This window comes from Hydra viridissima, unplaced genomic scaffold, assembly GCF_058129835.1.
Source record: "Hydra viridissima isolate aposymbiotic clone 2 unplaced genomic scaffold, HvirCarnegie_v1 scaffold_5, whole genome shotgun sequence".
NCBI lineage: Eukaryota > Metazoa > Cnidaria > Hydrozoa > Anthoathecata > Hydridae > Hydra > Hydra viridissima.
The window spans coordinates 3,247,318-3,270,535 of NW_028324304.1; the positions used below are offsets into that span (position 1 = coordinate 3,247,318).

The 23,218-nt window shown below is 30.4% G+C and overlaps 1 protein-coding gene across 1 annotated transcript; it reads right to left on the reverse strand.

Annotated features, from left to right (window-relative positions):
- Positions 1 to 7,280: 7,280 nt before the first annotated feature.
- On the reverse strand, positions 7,281 to 7,688 carry LOC149888001 (uncharacterized). The gene has a single exon (XM_090088979.1). The coding sequence runs from the start codon at positions 7,686 to 7,688 to the stop codon at positions 7,281 to 7,283; it is 408 nt and encodes a 135-aa protein (XP_089945105.1).
- Positions 7,689 to 23,218: the final 15,530 nt, after the last annotated feature.

Here is a 23,218-nt window from a genome sequence, read left to right on the forward strand (position 1 = left end):
CGGGACCCAGTTGGAGCCCGCGGCCAATTTAAAATGGGCCCCACATAGTTATTCTACATGGCTCCCATGTATCGGCCCATCAAGACCCCATATGGGAGCCAGCTGTCCATGTTTGCTGGGCATGCATAAATATATGCACAGATGCATTAATCATTCATATATAAATAAATGAAGATGTAGGTTAAGTTGTATAAAATGACTTATGTGATATTTTTGTATTTTATTGTTATTTGATTAAACCGTTATTTTGTGCTTAAGTAAAAACTTTAATTGAGAACTTACAAAAGAAAATCTGAAAAAGGACTTTATTCAACAACAATGGTATTAGAGGCAGCAAACAATGTTATTAATTGAAAAGAAATATCGATTAGAGCATCAGAAAAAAAGTATAAAATCCACTTCTCAACTCCTTTTCATTACATAATAAAGTAAAAAAAGCTGTTGATATGGAAATGCTGCTACCTATTTCTGGTTATAAAAAGTCACGCCAAGTTTTTAATTTAAAACAAGAAAATTGCTCATAAAAGTTTTAAGCAAATTGGAGCATTACCATCTTAAGAACGAGGGACACTAGTAACAATGGTGTTAGCTGTAAGTGCTTGTGGCAATAGTGTACCTCCAATGTTTCTACTTCCGAAGAAGTAATTTTTTGATCGCTTTATTAGTGATGGACCAAATGAATGCATTGGTGTTTCGAGTGAGTCAGGCTGGATGAATTAGGAGTGCTTTGTTACTTACTTAAGCAACTTTATTCGGCATGTCAAGCCCGCAAAAGAAAACCCTGTGCTATTACTTTTAGACATCCATCAGTCTCATTTATCTGTTCAATTAATGACATTGTGTAAAGATAATGGTAAAGTTTTGCTTTCCTTCTCTCCTCATTGCAAACATAAGTTGCAACCTCTAGATGGATCTGTATTTGGACCATATAAAAAATGCGTAGCTAATGCACAAGTATATATAATTTGCCAGGAGTTTAAAAATAGCATTACAGCATTCTAACACAGCAAAACAAAAAAATCTAGTTTTAGAGTGGCAGGAATATTCCCATATGATAAAGATATACTTTCAGATGCAGATTTTGATCCATCTTTTAATACTGATCGTCCAGCAACTCAATCTAATGCAGGTATTGGTATTAGTATATCAATTTCAACCTTAGATGCAACTCCATCTCTGGCATCATTAAAATTTTCCCCAGAAAATGTAAGACCTCTACCAAGAGCACAACCTAGGAAAGAAATACTCACTAGATCAGAGAGTTAATGTAACTTTTTGCGTTAATAAAATTGTTTTTTAAACAAAATTTTATTGTGTTTTATATCCTAGAAACAGAAAAAAAAAGAACTTAAATAACCTAAGTATTGCTCTAGCCTTTTTTTAAACATAATTGTTGTTTATTTGACTGAGAAAATTTTTTTTTTTCAAAAACAGTTTTAAGTTTACTAAACAAGTCAGGTATATGTGAACTCGAGCATAATAAATGTATTGGAGCTCGAGGAAAATACTACTATCTTTATTGTAATTATAAAATTTTGGTAGCCAAATAAAAATTACAGATTAACTAGTAATTTTTCTGTGAACTCTGCAAGGCTTATACTTTTAGATTATTGCGTTGCAACTCACTTCGTTTACTGTTGCAACTTGTCCCGATGCGGGGTAAGTTGCAAAATCTTTTTTTTTTCATTTTTGTTTCACAAGACTTTCATTTAGTTTCACAATGATATAAAACTTAGTTATTCCTAAAGCGGAATAACTAATTTTTTGTATCATATTTATCAATGTTGCATAAGTAAGTCACTAACATCTATTTTATAACCCTGAAAAAAAAATTTCAAGTATTAAAGTTTAAGGAGATAAATGCATTTTTTTAAATTTTGTTGCAACTAGCCCCCGTCTCCCCTATATTTCAACCTTTTATTATTTAGAAACTTGAACGGCAGAGATTACCAGCATTTACCAAACCTGTAATCCCTTCACCTTACTTTAAATCGATGTCTTTGAACCTGACTATAGGTAGCTTCTCATTGGTTGTGATTTTTTCGAAATATGAGGGATAGAGAAGGAGTATAGGAGAATAGAAGAGAAGAAAGTAATAGTACAAGTTCAGCAAAATACTATTTTAACTAAAAATATAGTTTATCACTTCTCTTCACTCTAAAATTTTTACTTATAGAATTTAGATTTGAAGTCATTAAACCTGACCTTGAAGTGAATGAGCTTAAAACCTCAACAAAGTCACGCAACGTTCGTTTGTTTACTTTTCGTATACACTCGTTTCGTTTAATCAAACAATTTCGAAAACAGTTAGATTTTTACAAGCGAATTTGAAAGCCGTTAGAAATTTTGAAATGGGTCATTTTCGAATTTATATAACATTTTATGATTTTGAAAACCGCGAATTTTTAATATATTATAAACTAATGCAATTTTGAAAACCGTCAAATCATATTTTATACAACTTTTTACAATTTTGAAAACCGCTAAAATATATTTTATTCGAACTAATACGATTTTGAAAACCATCCAGTTAAACTATATTAAACATTTAATGATTTCGAAACACGTTCACACAGGACTTTTAGCGACGTCGAAGCTTTCTTCTTCGAAACACATCGACCTTGATTTTTCAAAATTGTGAAAATCACAGATATTCACGAGACTTGCGCAGTTACGTTTCAAAAAAACTTTCGAAAGTTTTTGAGTAAGTTCACCCTTAAATTGAAATGGTATTCAAACTTTTTAAAAACTTTCTCAGCTCAATTTAAGCAAGAAAAGTTACGTTTGCAATGAGCTGCCTTAACTTTTGTGTAACTTTAAAATCACTAGATAATAAGAATGGCGTTATATTATTATGATGCATAAGTAGTTCTATTGTCGGATTTATATATTATTAAGGATCTTAACATACTTAAATTATATATATTAAAATAAAGGTTAACAATAATCATAGCTATTAACAAAAAATGACTGCATCATAATGATATAATATCTGCTATTATTTTTTAATTACGAAACTTGGTTTATCAAAAAATAAAAATCAACTCAGCTATTTTTTTGCGTAATTTTCTGCGGAAGTTCATCGCAACCCCCGCGCAACCCCAACTTTACGGAAATGCTCCAAAATATTGGTGAATACCAAATAGTTAGATGAAGGTACGGTTTACGTAATTTTAGTTGCGCCGGGCAAGAATTACAAAAGTTTGGTAATAGCCCACCCTCATATTTAAGCGAACCTGAAAGAATACGTATTCTGAAGTACCGGGCTATGAACGGCTAGGATTAGATGTTTATTTTAGTAAAACTAAACTTAATGTTTTATTGTTGTATTTAAATTTTAATTAGAGTTTTATTCCCGTTTTAGCATAGCAGTAATATGAAGTAGTTAATTTAAATAGTCACCTTTCCCCAGCTAAAAGAATCCAATATAATAGCGAAAAGTGTAAAAGCGGCGGAGAGGATGAGTCAGTTTTTGAGGAGTTGACAAAAGAGTTAGAATTAGGGAATAAAAATACCGTCATTGGGGCATATGGCTGGATATGCAAAAGTTTTGAAACCTATTTCTATATACTTTGATATAAAAGACCATATTAAAAAGAAAAGGAAGAGTAAGATATAAGTTCCTACTTTAAAACTGAGGATTTGTTATTAATAATAACAAATTCTGATTTGATATCGTTTTTAGCGTAATTCTATGCTGATCAATATTCTAAAATTCATCAGCAAAATCATTTGAGGAACTATTTTATAACAAATGGAGTATAATGGGGTTTTAGTGTAAAAAGCAACTTTATTTTTAAGTTATTACTTGATCGATACTTCATAAAATATTTTTGAAGTGGCTTTAAACAACATATTATTACCAGCTAATTCTTGTTCACTCAAATGAATTTTATTAAAGTAATTTAAGCAAATACCCTATTTATTCTAGTTTTGAAAGTGTATTTAAATCATGGGTTGAGTAATACTAGCCTTGATTATTGTATACTGGATGAACAAGGCAAATTGTTTCATTAGATAAGCATTTAAAAACAGCAGTAAAAAAGTTCTGAAAGTGTTTCTTTCTATTTAATACCTGATGCTTCATGTAAATAAAATGTTATATATATATATATCTATATATGTGTGTATATATATATATATATATATAAAATAGTATAATACTTGAAGATGTTATCTGTTACAATATAAAGATGTTAAATTATGTGATATTAATGATATGACCATATATCATCTAATAAAAGATGCTATATCACTATGTATTAGACACATCAAGCTTAATAAATGTTTTATCATTACTAGCAAAAAGCAACCCGTAATACGGGTTATGGTCGGTCAGTTAGTTTATAGTGGCTGTTTTCCACAATTTAAAGTTGAGAAACCTTAACTAATACCCTTTTAGGAAAAAGCCTTCAAATTTAAAAAATCAAACCATCTGTAAAATTAAAATAAAAGGTAAGAGGAGGTAAAAGAATTTACAAATTATTTAACATTATTTGATTAATTTACAACTGTCACAGGTCATATCAGTGTAAGGCTGAACCATTTTCCTCGACATTACTAAGTTCAACACAATACGTTTTTAGTTACTGACACAAAATAATTAGACTTCACCATGCTATAAATTGACGAAAAAGAGAAGCTAAATTCTTGTTTATATTTTTTATAACATGAAATTTAGTTAATAAGATTAATATAAAGCAAACGTAAACTATACACGAGTTATCAATTTTTTGGTATCCCCTTGATACATGTCTCTTTAAAAAAGGATATTGTCTTTAAAACGTTAAATACACACAACTAAATAAATTAAAAATATCTAACCATTTGACCATTACGATATAGGGCACTAATCTGACCATTTTTTTATATGGCCACTTTGTTTCAATAGTTTTTAATATAAGGTAATTTGCTAAAACGGTAATTTTCTTTCATCAAAAGTGTAAACGGTGTTTTGCTAAAGACGGTAATTTTCTTTCATTAAAAGTGTTGCAAATGCAAACAAAGCTAATTAATTAGTTAAACACCTTACAAATATTAAGTAACTAGATATTTGACAAATGCGCAAAACTACAATATTCATCCCCTGTTTAAAAAGATCCCCTATGTTACGTACAACAAATTATTAGGCATAAAATAGAGAAAATTAAAAAAAAAAAGAACTAATTACAAATATTTATATCATTTTAATTGACAAAAGTTTACAATAAAAGGTAATCAGGTTTTTTTTTATAACACTAATAAATGCGTCAATTGTAAATGTCAAAGAAAAAAATATGGAATTATGATACCACAATTACAACAAAAAAAAAAACAAAAAAAACAAAAAAAAAAACAGCAGATAAAAACTGAAAATCGACTTACCTATTTATAGTAACCCACTTTGACATTTTTCGAAAATGTAACATAAAATCTGTTTCGAAGTACAAAAGGATAAGCAATACCAATAAAAAAAAAAAAGAAAAAAAAAAGAAAATCAAATGAAGATTTAAATTACATTTTAAGCATAATATTGTCTTGGCTTTTAGTAAATAAATAAAAGCAGTAAGTTCCATTAATGAAACTACCTACTATTCATTTTTAACAATAGCCACCAATGTGAAGGTGTCTATTGTTCATATCAACAGAAAACATCATAACAATAACACAAAACAAAAGAATATTTACATCCTTGATCCTAAAATCCAGCGAAAATAACAAACCAAATTAAAATATGAAAGCCAAAATTAGAAAACCAAGTTAAAGTTAACTATATTTATCTTTACACTAAACATATTAATAAATAAAAGTATATTTGTTTTTATATTCAGTATTAGTTATTCAATTATTTTAAATTTAGGACATTAAAATACCCTAGATGTAAAGATCAAGGTTGCATAATCTCTCATACACATAACGCTGAACATAAACAGACCTTATTGTGATTCCAGAATAATTAAAAAAGGCTAGACAACACAACCTAGCTCTAGCTCAGTAACACCAACTGGCACTAAATGCTGCCAAGTCACACCTCAGCTATAAGTACACCGCTTGGCTGGCAAGGTTATCAATCTTGCTTAACATAATGCAAAGTCACACCACTTTGAAAACACGGACACAACATAGTTTAAACATATATATAACTATAAACAAATATGGTTTTACATAACGCATATAAATAGATTTTATAACAATATTAAATGACAGATATATTTATCAAAAACTATGAAAAAAAATATTAAAATAATAAATAAAGTTATACATACAAAATCTGCTCACAACCTTCTTACAGTAAACTTTCGAAATGAAAATCTAAAGACTAAATTAAGAATATTAGAAAATATAACATCATTTGTGTAACATTTTACACCTACCATACCTTGAATGAGATATTTATCAATTTTGAAAAAACAAACTATTAAATCCCGTAGATCTTGAAAATACAACATATAGTTGACGATGAAACACGTTTCTTTGAGATATACCTCAACTCTATCAAATGTTTGATCTAGACTTTCATTAATTTTTATTGAGTAAGCCAATCTGATAGAAAACTGACACTGTTTCAGAACAAAATGTAAATAAGAATCTGGAGCCAACTGGATTCGAGGAACAAAAACCCGTTTACCATTAGAAACACCTCTCAATACCTCTGCATCAATATAACTATTTTGAAGAGCACAAACTTTCATTCAAGTGTTATCGCATAACCCAGCTTTAAGATCTTAATTTCTAAATAGAATAATTAGACAACCAATTTTCAATTTTAAACAATGAGGTGGCACACCTGTAGGAGTTAAGCTGTTCAAACACTCAACAGGAAAGTTATTTCTTTCACTAAGGTCATCAGTATTAATTTGATCAGTACTTAAATAAATTTTAAACCTCACCCGGCAGACAATCAAGCTCTTCTTTATTGATTGATTATGATTCAACATTAACTGATGTTAAAATAACGCGTTTAGAATAGTCATTTTGATCAGCATCTTTAAAATCTTTTCAACAATCGGTTCATTTTCTCTCATAATGCACTGATTTAGCATTTCAATGCATCCTTAAAAGGATCCTCCTCTTTGACAGGTACTGTTCCATTCCCAAATTTTAGTAGCCTTTGGGAAACTTCACCTTACCCATCTTGTACTCTCATATTTTCAGTTAATGCAAACTTCTGCACCCATTGCCAATACAAAGAACATTTTATACACGATTCTACTATTTCAGCTGCTTGTCCTCTTTTCAAAACAGGCAGAATTCGCCTAAAGTCACCACCAAAAATAATGATTTTTCTTCCGAAAAGAAAGTTATTGTTGCAAACATATTGTTAACAACCCATCAATTGCATTTAAGGCATGTTTAGGCATCATGGATGTTTTAGTAAACAAAAACAAACTAATTCTTAAAAGAATACCGTGTGTAGAGTTACGAGTTACATTACATGTGCTATTATCCAATATTGGAACAGGAAATTTGAATAAGCCATGCAATGTAGATCCATTTGTAAGAAGAGTTGCTATGCCACTCCATGTAGCTGTAGCAGATTGAAAGCACCTACTTATGGATTCAGCAATCAAATAATTATAAGTGAAGTCAGCTGGTCCATCTATAAAAAACAATCTAGAATGTTGATTTTCTACACTTGGTTTCTCATTTAGAGCAGCAAGGATAGCATGACATTCATTTAATTGACTGAAATTAAGCAACAGTCTCATTCAATTGGCTTCGTCAATAGATTGTTGAACATTTTCATCAAAATTTTCTAGATTTAAGCCTATAAACTCATCAATAACAGGCAGATTGTAATCAGCCAGCGTTTTACCACTTTGATTAATAATCTTTTCAATTTGATGAAGAATAGCTTGTTCAGCTATTAGAAGTGGGACTGAGCAGTGAATGAAATCTTACATCATAAAAGCTTTGTATGTATTCCAGAGATCTAAAGGATTGTCAGGTTCATAAAAGGTGAAAAATTTGAAAACAACTGCCTAATTTGCCTCGGCATACGTGTTAAAACCGCCTCACAAAGAGTATTCTGCCATTCAGTGTCAACTTGCAACAAACCTTCCAAAACACATGCTTCACGAAACGTTTCAAGGACAATACCATTAACAGTACGCACATCCTTCCAAGATGTTGCTCATTTTGCTTTCAAAAGTAACAGTCTAAGAAAAAACAATTCTCCAGTTGGATTAGCTTTATACATTCTTACTATCACCTTATCACCACTCCTTTGTCTAACCTTTAATTAGTAATCTTTGTCATCAAATATAAAGTGATAAGGAATGTCTTTATACATTCTACACTTGTATCTGCTTCTAGCCTAATATCATCCATTCACTTTTAATTGAAAGTAGTGACAAAAAATCTTAAAAAATCCTGAAATTTGCTATCTTTCCTATATAACTTTTTCTCTACTCTAAATAGCACAGAAAAATAATTTTTAAATATAACAGGCTGTCATATAAAAGAAATTATATAATGATCTTATGACTTTAAATATATATATATATATATATATATATATATATATATATATATATATATATATATATATATATATATATATATATATATATATATATTTAAAGTCATAAGATCATTATATAATTTCTTTTATATGACAGCCTGTTATATTTAAAAATTATTTTTCTGTGCTATTTAGAGTAGAAAAAAAGTTATATAAGAAAGATCGCAATCTTCAGGATTTTTTAAGATTTTTTGTTACTACTTTCAATTTAAAGTCAAAATCAAATCAAATATATATATACTATATATATATATATATATATATATATATATATATATATATATATATATATATATCAGCTAGGAGATGTTTGAAAAAAAAACTAGCTTAGAAAATAATAAGAAAAAAAAATATTAAAAACATGCAATTCTAATAATAAACATACTGCTAACAAATAAAAATTATATTCAGTTACGGAAAAAAGTATCCGGACAACCTATTTTTAGGTATAATTCTATGCTAAATGAAGGAAACCTCATAATGTTATATATATTTTTGTAGCTCTCGACAAGCTCTATCTAAGTGAACCATCAAACATTTACTATACTAGGTAGATGTCTCTTTTGGTAAGAAAAACTAAAATGTCTGTGGAAAAAAGTATCCGGACAAAAAAAAATTTTTTTTTTTTGTACATTATTTATTTAATATTTAGTCCATCCTCATTTATCAGTTAATACTTCGTCAATTTCCTTAGGCATTGACCCAACCAGACTCTTACACCTCGTTATATCTTTAGAATTCCAGCATTTTCTAAGTGCTTCCTCGATATCGTCTTTTTTCGTCAATATGAGCTTACAAATTTCTTCCTTGACTACTTTCCATAGGTTTTCTATAGGGTTCAAGTCTGGACTTTGTGCTGGCCAATCTAACACCTCGATATTTTTGCTTTGGAGCCAGGCTTTGGTATTTTTTGCCGTATGTTTTGAGTCACCATCTTGCTGGAATAAGAATTCTCCATCGAATAACTCTCGAGCAGATGGTAGCATATGATTTGAAAGTATTCTAACATACTTAGGAGAAGTCAATATATCCTCTATAGCATGAATACGCCCCACACCATTCCAACTGAAGCATCCCCAGGCCATGACATACTTGTCATGATTTTTTGCCTGTTTAACATACTTTTGTTGCCTTAACTCACCTGGTCTTCTCCATGTCCAACGTCTACCATCTGAACCATTAAAGCATATTTTTGTTTCGTCTGACCATAACACCTTCTTCCAATCATCAACGGTCCAGTTTTGATACTTCTTTGCAAACGCAAACCTCTTTGCGATATGTCGTTTGGTAAGTAACGGTTTTTTGGCAAGTGCTCTACCATGTAAATCATACTCATGCAGCCTATTTTTAACAGTTCGAGGACTTATATTGACTAACTCGAGTTCTCTGAGTTGATTCGCAATATCTGTTGCATTTGGTCTCACGGAATTCTCAACCAAAGTGAGGATTTTTTGATCAATCTTTGTAGTTGTTTTTCGTTTTCGTCCAGATCTTGGAAAACTTTTGAGTACTCCATGCTTTTTAATTCTCCCCAGAGTATCTTGAACAGTTGATTTGGGCATACAAAGCTGTTGAGCTATATCTCGAACCGTTTTGCCTTCTTTTGAGAGCACTTCAATCTCTTTCCTAGCCACTTCTGTCAATTCTTTACTTTTCACCATGGTAACGGTTGTCAATGGGTTCTAAATGTTATAGAAATAGAAATTATGGTTTTTATCATTTTTACTTATATTATCCTAAGCTACTAGGATACTTATAAGGTATTATGCTATTAACTTTATTGAAAATCTTGACCAAAAATTTGCAGAAAGTAACTGTCCGGATACTTTTTTCCACAGTCATTTTAGTTTCTCTTACCAAAAAGGACATCTACTTAGTGTAGTAAATGTTTGATGGTATATTTAGATACAGCTTGTAGAGAGCTACAAAAATATATATAACAGTATGAGGTTTCCTTCATTTAATATAGAATTATACCTAAAAATAGTTTGTCCGGATACTTTTTTCCGTAACTGTATATATATATATATATATATATATATATATATATATATATATATATATATATATATATATATATATTTAATTTTGCGAAAAAGCTTTTTAAACCCTTTTTCGCAAACTTAAATATTATTTCTTCAAAAAAAATTATCACTAAACGTTTTTTAAAAAATTCACAAAACTTTACAATACTTTGTTCTTCTATACCACATAAATACATCATCTGATATAGGGGAGAGTCGCCCATTATGGACCGTCCCCTTTTATGGACCACCGATGAAACAAATAAATGCGATTTTATTTTTAAATTTTGGAAACGTAGCATTAAAGAGTGACTTCCGTTCAGTTAAATCGCATTTCAATGATGGCGGTCAGCAAGATTACTTCAAAAAGGTAAGTTAGTATTTTATTTGGTTATTTTTTTCTAAAAGTATACTCGCTTTTTTTTGTGTGTCATTCTACAAATAAATGAACCAGGACAATGCTTCTATGCTAAATGGAAAGCTTTTTCATTTCATTTCTTACTAAATACAAGCGTGTTGCTCCAAATGACATCGCTTTGGTTTTATTTAGTAAAATTAGATGCCCATGTGGTTCTCCCAATATGGACCAACTGCTGTCCCTAAAATGGACCAGTGGTTCAAGATGGGAAACTGTAGTCCATTTTGGGGAACATAAGTTCTTATTCTCTTGGATGTTATTATTTTATCATAGGCTATTAATAAATTAAATTATCTTAATCTTATGTTTTATTTTAATCTTTGATTATTATTAGTATTTGAAATTTGACTAGACTATAGAATCTATAATAGATTATAATTATTTAATTATAGTAATTATAGATCTACTAAGTATTTACTATTACTATAATTGACCTATTAAATTTAAATTAGATAATTATAAAATAATATAAGTTAAGATATAATTATAAGGCTAAGGGTCTAAAAATAATTAAGAATCGTTATTAATATTATAGTATTATTATAGTTATAGGCTATAGGCCTAATGATTAAAATTAAATTAATAATAATAATAATAATAGCCTATTAATAATAATAAATAATGATAAATATTTATTAAGTATTATATTTGTAGTGGTAGATTGTAGTGGGTAAATTTAGACAAATTTATTTTTAAAATTTTGCCCTGTCCTACAATTTATTTCATTCTTTTTTTTTTAATCAGGGGCTGCTGGACTAATGATGATCTTCAACGTGCTATATAGGCGTACAGAAATGGTGATATTGGCTTGAACAAATGTGCAGCCACATCAGGCATCCTAAAAGCAACTCTAAAGAGGCATTTTGATAATGCCAACAAGTTTGCTAACGGCTTTAAAAAGCTAGGCAGAAGTACTATCCTTTCATGCGGATGTTGAGCTAGAAATACACAACCTAGTTTTAAAATTGGAGGCCATGTTTTTCGGAATGTCGAGGAAAGATTTAATGACTCTGGCATTTGAAGTTGCAGAACACAAGGGTTTAAATCACCCATTCAATAAGGATAAAGGTCAAGCTGGGAAAAAGTGGTATTACAAATTTTTAACCAGGTTCCCTGACCTCTGCCTCCGCCAACCAGAAGCTACTTCCATGTCGCGAGCCAGCGGCTTCAACCTAGGGGATGTTGACAGGTTTTTTAATTTACTAGACAATTTAATAAAAGATCATTGCCTCAAGGCCAATAACATTTACAATATTGATGAATCTGGTATTTCAACCGTGCAAAAGAAATGCCAGCGCGTGCTTGGCCTAACAGGCAAAAAACAGATAGGTAGCATAGCCAGTACAGAAAGGGGTGTTAACACAACAGTTGTCTGTTGCGTAAATGCTGGTGGAACACATTATGTTCCACCAATGATTATATTCAAAAGAAAACGGGTTCCTGATGAACTGCGAGATGGTGCACCAGAAGGCAGCATTGTAGCATGTTCTGATTCAGGATGGATAAATTCTGAACTTTTCGTACAGTGGATGAGAATGTTCATCAGTCATGTGAAGCCAACAAAAGATGATAAGGTTTTACTTATTTTAGATGGCCACAAATCCCATACTAAAAATCTTGAGGCCATTCAGCTTGCCATTGACAACAATGTCATAATGTTGTCACTTCCACCTCACACAACACACAAACTGCAGCCTCTGGATAAAGCTTTTTTTAAGCCCCTTCAAGTCTACTACGACCAGGAGGTGGAAAAATGGCTGAGACTAAATCCAGGACGTTCAGTGTGTTCATATCAGGTGGCCAATCTTTTTCATCTGGCATATGCAAAGGTTGCTACCATGTCAACAGCAATTAATGGTTTTGCATCGTGTGGAATTTGGCCATGCACACGAGATGTTTTTAAACCTCAGGGTTATGCGCCATCATTCGCTTCTCAAGCAGGAGACCGCGAGACCATGCTGTCTTCACCACTTACATCAGGGACATTACCAGCACAAGCCCAGGAAGCTTCGATACCAGCATTGGTATGTGTAACTACACCAGCACAAGACCAGGAGGGTGTGCCACCACTTCCAGGCATAATGGATGAGATGGTTCCAAAACCAACAACTTATGTGACCCACCCAGTGTCACTGGCTGTTAAAACGTCCCATTCCAAAACAGTTCTGCCACAGGTGCTGGAAAATTTTTTGCTCATCCCAATTTACTCTGATGGGAAATGTTTTTTTAGGTCAGTTGTTGTGTGCACAACACCAGATCTTCAGTCAGCTCAGCGATTAAACGGCAAGCTGGTCAGTCCACTGCTTCATCTGAAGGAAACTGCTATGGCTGACTCACTTCGTAATCAGCTTGTTAGCCATTTGATATCTAATTTGGAAATATTGTCTGTTGACATGCACGGGGATGCCTTAAATGCTGACCAACCCCAGCATCTTCACTTTAACTTGTTAGAAGAGCGTATTGCTCACATTGCCAAACCAGACTCGTTTGTGGGAGAATGGGAGATAAATCAGATCTCCTGATTCTGAAAACAAAAATTGTGATTCACAATGCAAACAGGAATGTGCTGATGCATGGTGAAGAACATAGTGGTAACCCCATCACAGTGAAGTACACCAAAGTTAAGGCAGCTCATAGCTAACTAAACTTTTCTTGCGTAAATTGAGCTGAGCAAGTTTCTAAAAAGTTTAATACCGTTAGTGAAGAATTGAACTAACGCAAAAACGTAAGTTTTTTTGAAACGCAACTGCGCAAGTTTGGTGAATACGGCTTTTATAGTTTTGAACTTATGCGAAACTTGCGCTATTAAGATACACTAAAAAAATGTTTAATAAATATGCACCCAGATTTTTAACGGAACGTTCTTAGAACGTGCCCGAACGTATCTAACGTTCGTCGAACGTGCTCGAACGTTTTGTGTTGCCTGGGTAGGAGGGAAATAGCCTTAAATTTAGTAATTCTTTCAAGATTTTCAACTTTGGAAAGTAATTTACCAACTGCTTGAGAATTAAAGATTCACCTTTTTTAATATAATATGAACAAAAAATTCAGCGATCGTATTTTTGTACATTTTGTAAATTTTCCTCTAGTCCATAATACTTCATAGAACGCCCTTTGGCATTAAAGACTTTCATGCTATCATATATGACGTTTATCATATATATTGTTCATTAACAAGTTTCCCTGCGTTTATAACATCTCTCTTTCTTTTTTTTTTTTTTTTTTTTTAGTTTTATATTTAACTAGTACAATAAAGTCCGTGATATATGCTCTCGTAATACAACAAACCATAAAAAGTTAAAATAGAATATAACTTAAGCCATATATAAATAAAAATGACGAAAAAAAAAACAACAAAAGAGCGTGTTTATACAAATTTCTTATTTTTAAAAGTATTTAAACATATTGTCATTAAAGAGAATTAATTTTTTAAATTTCTTTTTTAAGACTGGAAAGGTAAATGATAAATCGAAGTTAGGTAAAATATTTTTGTTCCAGAGATTGGGTGCATGATAAGCTATACAGAACTGATTGAATTTTGTTCGACAAAAGGGTTATGAGTTATCATTTCGTAGTGTATACTTTTTTTTGTTTTTAAGGTAATAAAATCTTTAAAAAGGTGTAAGGACGGATTGATTTTACATTCAAACATAAAGCATAATATTTTGTAAACATTCACTTCATAAATGTTAAGTACTCTTATATTTTTGAATAAAAACTTTGAATGCAAAAGTCGGTTTTCAAAACAAACTAAGCGTATTGCGTGTTTTTGACGATGGTAAAAGTATGCAACTTACTTTTGCTTGTACTTCCCCAAGTAAAATTTGCATAGTTAATATAACTATGTATGAATGAGTAATAGAGTTGGATTAAAATGGTTTTGTTTAAATATTTTCTTGACTTATAGAGGACACCTATATTTTTAGAAACCTTTGTACAAATGTAGTCAATATGTGGTTTCCATTTAAAATTCTCATCAAGATAAATGCTAAGAAAGGTGGTAAAAGTTTCCTTTTTTATTTCTAGTTCATCAATAAGAATTTTTGGCTTGGTTGTTGATAAAAAACGTTATTTAGATATTGGGTGAAATAGAATATATTTTGTTTTATCAAGGTTTAAGGTCAATTTGTAACATTTAAACCACTCAGATGCGCATTTAAGTTCTTTGTTCATATAAGAAAACAGCTCATTAATATTACTGTTTGATAAGAACAAATTTGTATCATCAGCAAACATAATACTCCGAAGATTAGCTGCTTTGCTTAAATCATTAATATAAATTAAAAACATAAGAGGACCTAGAATAGAGCCTTGTGGAACACTACAGGTTATTTCAGTATAGTCACTCTGAAGGCCATCACTATAGGTAAGAAATTGCTTTCTATTTGAAATGTAACAATGAAACCATTTCAGCATCTTTCAATACACCATTGATAATCATAACAGCAGTCGACGACACACCAAATCTGATAGAGGTAATGGCATCATTACTAGTATCAAGGTAGTTTTGGTATAACATAGTTCTCTAGTTTTTCTAACATTATGTCCTCCTCACTATCACTGACTATTCCATTATCACTGAATAGTGCTGTAATATTTTTAAAGATTTATTATTAAACAAATACAATACAAAATGTTTAATTGCTAGCCTGTAATTATCATTTTATATGTTTTTCTTGAGTACGAGGCGTCCTTATATTCTGCAGAATGCAAACGAAATGTTACAAAGCAACAATAGAACTATTATTAATTTCTGTTTCAATACTTAAGTATGTTCTCGTGTAGGACTTTTTTAGACAATTCTGTCCAGGTATAGTATAAATTCAATTGGGTCACCCTAAAGCTGGTTCTTTCCTGCCAGTGTTCTCCTTGATCTGGTTCGCCACTACTGCCCTCCTGTTCTGGCAATGCCATAATACATATCCAGCAATCTTCGTGAAAGGAGCGTTCGCACCCAAGTTCCAACCTGGGGTTTTAAAATATTTCATATCTAGTAATTTCTTCAAAATAAGTTTAAATAATGAAGCATTTCTAGCTATAACAAAAATTCAAAAGATAGGATTTAATACTGAATACCAAGACCTGTTAATTGTTAGGCAGGTATGTAGGTACGAAGATGGCATACTTACTAGGAGTGTAACTAGGTCTTTTTTCAGGGAGATGTAACTTTTTTTCCTCAGCTACATTATTCTAGCTTAGTCTAACCTAATCTATCCTAAATTAGCTTAGCCAAACCTAACCCAATCTGCAAACTATGCTCTTACCCAAGTTAACAGACCCAACAATTTTTGTTCACAAAATCAGTTAATTACTTATTTACATATAAATAAATGTAAACTTTTCAAAAAAAAACTATCATTTTTGCTATGATTTTGTTAACTAGTTAATCGCTTTTAAATCAGATTGTAAAAAAAAAAATTTAAGGAATTAAAGAATTGTTTAGAAAAAATTACGAAATTTCTTTATATTTTTTCTGTCGAAATATTGGGTTCAACACTGATCTATGTGTGATTCTCAACCAATTTGATCACGCTCCTAATTACCCCCTTTTAAAACTCATTCAATTTTATGATACAAAAAAGAGATTTATTTTTAGGTATGGTTTCTGAAATTTGCTGAAATTTCTTTGAAAACTTTTGCAGAAAATAGGTTTCAAATGTTCATTTAATGTTTACTCAAAATATACATAAAGTTTTCATGACATAAATTTTCAGCCACATCTTCTGTTTGAAAAAAAAGCATAAGGTTACAAGTTTCTAATGTGCCAGATTCCAATATGTATTCAACAAAATCAAATTCTTTCCACCATGGTTCTAGCCCAGCCCAGTCCGCAAAATACATGCCAAGTGTTTTATATCCTGTTAGAGGGAAATATGCAAAATCACTGTTAGGATTAACCTAGTGAGTTGGTATTGCTGGTGGTTTGATTTTTTTTCTATTATGACAACTGTGCTGTACAGTCTAAATAAAAACTGTAGATATTTATGCTGACTGCTATAAAATTTTTACACCAATGATTAAAGGTCAAAACAAAACTTTAAAATTAAAATTTTTAAACAAAAAAAAATCCTTGAGAAAATGATCAGAAGATTGCTATAATGTCAAACAGTAGATCACATTCCAACTATTTGTATTTTTTTCTTGGGTGGGTGATTCAAAAAAAAATTTTGCTGCTGGTTACTAAGAATCATTAACTAGAAACCGAGTATCTAGTACTACCAGGAACCCAATGCAATTGGGTATTCATTTAAACACTAGGAACTGAGTAACCTGGCTACCCAATTGTTGATTCCAAAATTTCTATACCTACTCTTAACCAGCAGGAACTGATTGCAAGGTAAATATGATTTCTGCGATAAAAAGAAATTTTGAAACACCACTTTTACAACAAGTGACCAAATATGTTTTCAATTTCAACTTTTACTTTTTCTTAAAAGAAAATGCTAAATGCAAAATATTTCATGAACCCAATCTCAGTTGGGGCACCAAGACTAAAGCCTCAGTCTGTTCATACAAACAGCTATGATTTCAAATAAAGAACCACATTATGTCAATTAAAATTTGCACAATTTAACAACGGAATAATAACGCGATCACCTTTATGCACTTAGCAAACACATTTCCTTAATACAATATCTATGCCATCTACTTTCTTTAACAAACACTTGTCTTTTTCTATGATAAATATGTTTAGTTTATTAGCCTTAATAAAATCAACAAAAGCGTTTTTTAGCTTAGTTTTGTTGTATGCATTGTAAACAAATTGACCATTTAGTAAAATTTTTTTGATAAAGCACACACAATCTTCTCTAAGAAAGTATGAGTTTTTAGCACAATCAAGTTTTGTAACTTAAGTTAGATTTTGTTTTATTGTTCCCTTTAACTCATCAAACCTTTTTAAAATTCTTGAAATGGAATTTGTTTACCACGCACTAGCTATTTTATTATCTGCAAATAATTTTCAAATTGAAAGCAGGAATAAACATCAATGAACAATTGAAAACCTTCAACACCATCAGAAAGATGTTTTAGGTTATTAACGTAGTAAACAGTGAAACTATGACCATAATGTTCATAGTCATTAGTTGCAAAATAGTTTATTTCTTTGTAGAAATCAAATAAGTCTGCCTCAAGTTATTATTCACTTCAGCATAGCATACGAATAGCATACGAATGCGAAACACTAATCTTAATGAATGTCTGTATATTTTTGGGTCTAAAATGTTCTTAGGAACATCAATACCAGTAAATAAAAGTAAAGTTCTAAATTTCCTAGCCTTCCAACAAATAACTTCAGTCAAATCACATGGCTTACTAGCAAATTCTGAAGGTAACTTTCCTCTTAGCTAACTTAGACGACTAGGAATCTCTATTAAGTTTGCGGCAGATAATCTTCCTGAAAATATACGTGCATATGAGCCGTTAAAATAATATAAAATTCGACGCATTGCTCCTAAACTAATTAGATGCATATTGTGTAATGGAAATTGTCTGACAAGGTCAAGACTTTGTAGCTCATACAAAGGTATCACAGTGTGATGACGACACCTGTTATCATCGTTTCTTTTAGCATAATTACCAGCCCGAAGTCCACTATCAGTTCTTGCTGAAATCAAAAAAAGGATTTGCAGTACCATACACTATCCGACCTTGAACTGAGACTCCATAAACATTACAACGCTCACATTCATTGTAACCATTATGTTGCACAATTCCCTTTAAAAGACTTCGAGCAGGTAAGTCATATTGAATTTCAAATATTGAAACACGATTAAGTTTTCCACATAAGATAACTGCTTAATTATGAAATTCCTAAAGTTCTTTTAAAAAATCATACAAAAGATTGATAGCAGTTGGCTTTTCGTACCCACCATACAATGCAATTTTAAACGGGTGAAAGAAGATTGGTATATTATTAGCCATAACTGGTATCCAGATGACTTGAAAATTGGAAGCCCGTTAATATTAACATAAAAGATTAACTTCCTAATCAATATAGATATTATTCTTTAAAACATATTTTAAAGACCATTTCTTATACCAAGGTGATGAGACTCTCTAGCATTCATTTCTATGGCATTAACTTTATCTAATGTGCCCAAGGTGGTTGGTGAATCCTTTGGTAGTTGATGACCATGAGATCTTAAAATTTTCAACAAACCACATGCTTAAACGAATTGGTCAGGGTTCATTATCGAAATTGCAAGTTTCGAAAATTTTTGAATAAAACGGTACACAAATACTTCTTTTATCGAATCTATAAAAACTTATGAAAATAATCGAACTAGCCAAATAAATTTCCAAATCTTTTAAAATCTTCAAAATCTAATAAATTGATTACGCCAGGGATGTAACTATTACTTGTTGCTTTTATTTTATTAAATCATGGTTTGTGATTGTATTTTACTGTTTTGAATTCATCAAAACTTAAATTTTGTATGATTGCTAAAGTAATGTTAAGGAATTTATTTTTAACTGCTATCTACTAAAATGCTATTATATCAACTTTTAAATAACTTTTAAGGTTTATTCTTTTTTTATATGTTGAAAGAATGATTATAAAATCAAAATACCCAAAAATAAAAAATTGATATTTTTCAAAGAACTTACTAGTTGTGTGCCACATTAATTCGATGCCAGTATGTTTAGAATACAGCTATTCACGAAAGTTTAAACGATTGCAGAATTTTCAAATCTAATCTTCGGTTTTTCTTGAATAAAAATATAACGGAAATAGATATCAAAATAATTATTTTTCCAATTTGGTAAATAGGTTATTTGTTAATAGAATAAAAAAAAGTTGGCTTTGACTCATTACCGTTTACTCAGAAATTTCATTAAAAGGTAGGAGATACAAATTAAGAAGTTTCACAAAAGTTTAAACGATTTTATTTAGGATCAATTATTTGCTAATTAATTGATAAATCCGCTGCGAAATTTTTTTTTGCAGCGAATTTATCAATTAATTAGCAAATAATTGAGTAGTTTTTCAATCAAAAAACTCATCACAACATCATCAGGCAGCTTTTAATTCATTAAAAATCAACTTAAAATAATGTGAATTTCAAATTAATTTCAATAGCGTGCAAAAGGGTCGAAAATCAGTTTCTAGTGACATCAAATGGCAAGTTATTGCTATGGCGCGGACAAAAAATCACACAAATGTTCAAATAGGCAAAATACTTAACATTTCTGAATATTGCATCTGGGGATGTTTTTCTCACAAAGGTATAGGCTTCTGTGAGCTGTATGAAGGCCGAATTAATCAATACACCTACAAGAACACATTGGAGACGTGTTTAGTTCCATCAATCAGACACTTGTATGGCAGAAGCAAGCAATTCATTTTCAACAAGACGTGGCTTCAGCTCATAGAGCACACTCAATCAAAGAATATTTTTTGAAAAAAAAGTTCAATGTGATGCCCTGGTGCCCTTGATCTCAACCCAATCGAAAATATTTGGTCTTGGATCGACAATCAAGTGACATACCATGAAATTCAATCGACTCAGCATTTAAAGCAACTTTTAAATTAGTACTGGCTGAAGGTACCTCGCGTGATGTGCATGAAATTAGTTGAATCAATGCATAAACGAGTTTATCTTGGCTATAAAAACAAAGGAGGACACTTCAAATATTAATTTCGCTTTTTTTTTCATTTTTTGTTCGAATGTTGCAATTCGTTCAAACTTTTGTGCTTCTTATTTTTCCTATAAGATTTTTTATAATAGCTTTTTTCTAACTAAATATTAAAATTTTTATATCATGTTCTTATTCATTTTAAAGCTAATTACTTTTTCTTTAATAAATAAAAAAAATTAAGTCGATGTCATTTTACAGTTTTTCTTTATTAAACAAAAACCAAACATACTTGATAAAAATTCTGCAATCGTTTAAACTTTCGTGAATAGCTGTATAATGAATCTGTTTTAGTGTGCAAATAATGTAATTTAAGGAGGCACCATGATTCAAAACATCTAAAAAACTTAACCAGTTTCTCGAAGAATAAGGGAAAAATAAATAAATAAATTTATAATTAGTTAGTTGGACAACAAGGTTTGTAAAAAAGAGCCAATATCTTAACAGTAAATGCTACTGTTGCAAGCTATGAAGTTAGACTCTTTAAGTTAAAATTTCTAAGTTACAATTCTTTAGTTACAAATTCTAAACCATTCAGTGACGGGGTAAGATTACTTTAAATTAAAATTATTCACACCACTTCTCTCCTCAATGCATTTCTTGTGCATTTTTCGGAAAGATTTACCCTTTTAAAGAAGTCGGCAAATGTAGACCTTTTAGATCAGTCAGTCGTCAAATTTCAAAAAACAAGGGCCTTGTTTTTTACTTAGCAAAAGTTTTAATTCCACCCCACCAAGTGACACCTACTAGCGCAATGATTGAACACTGGTGTTTTTTCCAGACTGGAAAAGAAAATAAAGAATGGAAAGAAAACAACTTGCCATCAATTAAGCTGTTTGTAAAAAAGTTCATCAAATAAACAAAAGAGAATACAAGTGTTTTAAATAACTAAGAATTATAAGTGAAAACAAATTTCAGTTCCATTGTAATTTTGTATTTCAGTTCCATTGTAAATTTAAATTACTAAGAATTATAAGTGAAAACAAATTTCAGTTCCATTGTAACTCTTTTAAGAAAACATTATTTGATAAAAAAATGTTTTTTATTATTTGTTTTCTTCAATAAAAACTAACTGCTTCAGTAAGTTTAGTGTAAGCCGGCTCCGTTGCTCCGTATCTATTAAAACGGTTGAACTAAATAAGCATTCTGATGGCACCGATGTTGGTGGAACTGAAAATATTACCCGTGAAATTTGTGTCAAAACCGGGAAAAATTTTTGATTAGCTGGAAAAAATTCGATGGCACTATTTTCGTAGCTCTGAAAATATTGCAGACTGTAATCGTTTATTTCTTTTTCAAGTTTATCATAGTTTTCAATTAAGTTACAACATGATTTATCTGTTGCTAATTCAATTAAATTGATTGGCTTTCGTCTTTTGTTGTTAACAAAACTATCAGTATTTGCAAACGGTGGCGTTGACGATTGGTGAAATGTTTTTATGGTATTGTCAGTTGAAAAATTAAGTTCTTTTTTAGGTCCACTTTTGTTTTTAGTTTATATAAACGATTTACCAAACGAGTATCATGATTGCCGACGATACTTATTTATTTCTGTCAAACAGAGACATTTACGAGCTTTTTTCAAATATGAATAAAGAACTCAATCACATCTCCAACTGGTTTAAGTGCAACAAGTTAATTTTAAACATTAACAAAACAAAATGGATCTTTTTCCACACTCTTGCAAAAAAGCATTTTCACCAAATAATTTGCCTGATTTTTTAATTGATAAAATTGAAATAAAAGGGGTCGGTCATAAGTTTTTTAAGCATTTACACTGATAAAAATTTTACAAGGAAGTATCATATCGACTTTATTTCTACGAAACTGGCCAAAAGTATTGGAATTCTATATAAAGTCAGATGCTAAGTAAACAAAGTTTAATTCAACTCTACTGCTCATTTATTCATACCTATTTAAATGCAAATATTGTTTGGGGAATTACCTCTAAAATTAAGTTGCGAAATCTTTACTTTCGTCAGAAACATGCAATGCGTTTAATGTTTACAAAAACGTTTTTCTCATTCAAAAATGATATTTAAAAACGTTAAAGCACTTAACGTTCACGAACTTAATGTTTATAATACTTTATGTTTTACGTTTCGTTGTAAAAGTAAACAACCATAATTGATTTTTAAAGATCTTTTTACCCATAAAGCTAAAACCAAATATACTTTATGAAATAATTATTTATTACTGGAACCCTTTTTGTCAAAAAAAAGTTTAATCATTTTTGCATAAACTATCAAGCACCGTATTTATGGAACAAAACTATTGTTCCAAATTTTCATTTGTCAGTTTCGTTTTCGGTTATTAAAACTAAATTAAAAAACAGTATTTTTTTCTGCTGGCAATTTACATATAAACATTTTTATGAAAAATTATTTTCACTCTAGATAATTTGTAAAATCATTTTCAGCTTTTGTTAATTCTACATTGTTACTAGTTGTTAAATCAATTATATTTTCATTTTATTATATACACATTTTTAATATACTTTATATGGTTCTGGCGACAAGATCTTTTGGATCTTCTTTCAGATACCAAGTTTAAATATTTTTATATTGTTATATTACGATTAATAAAAAATAAAATTAAAAAGATAATTATAATCACACATGACAAAAATAGGTT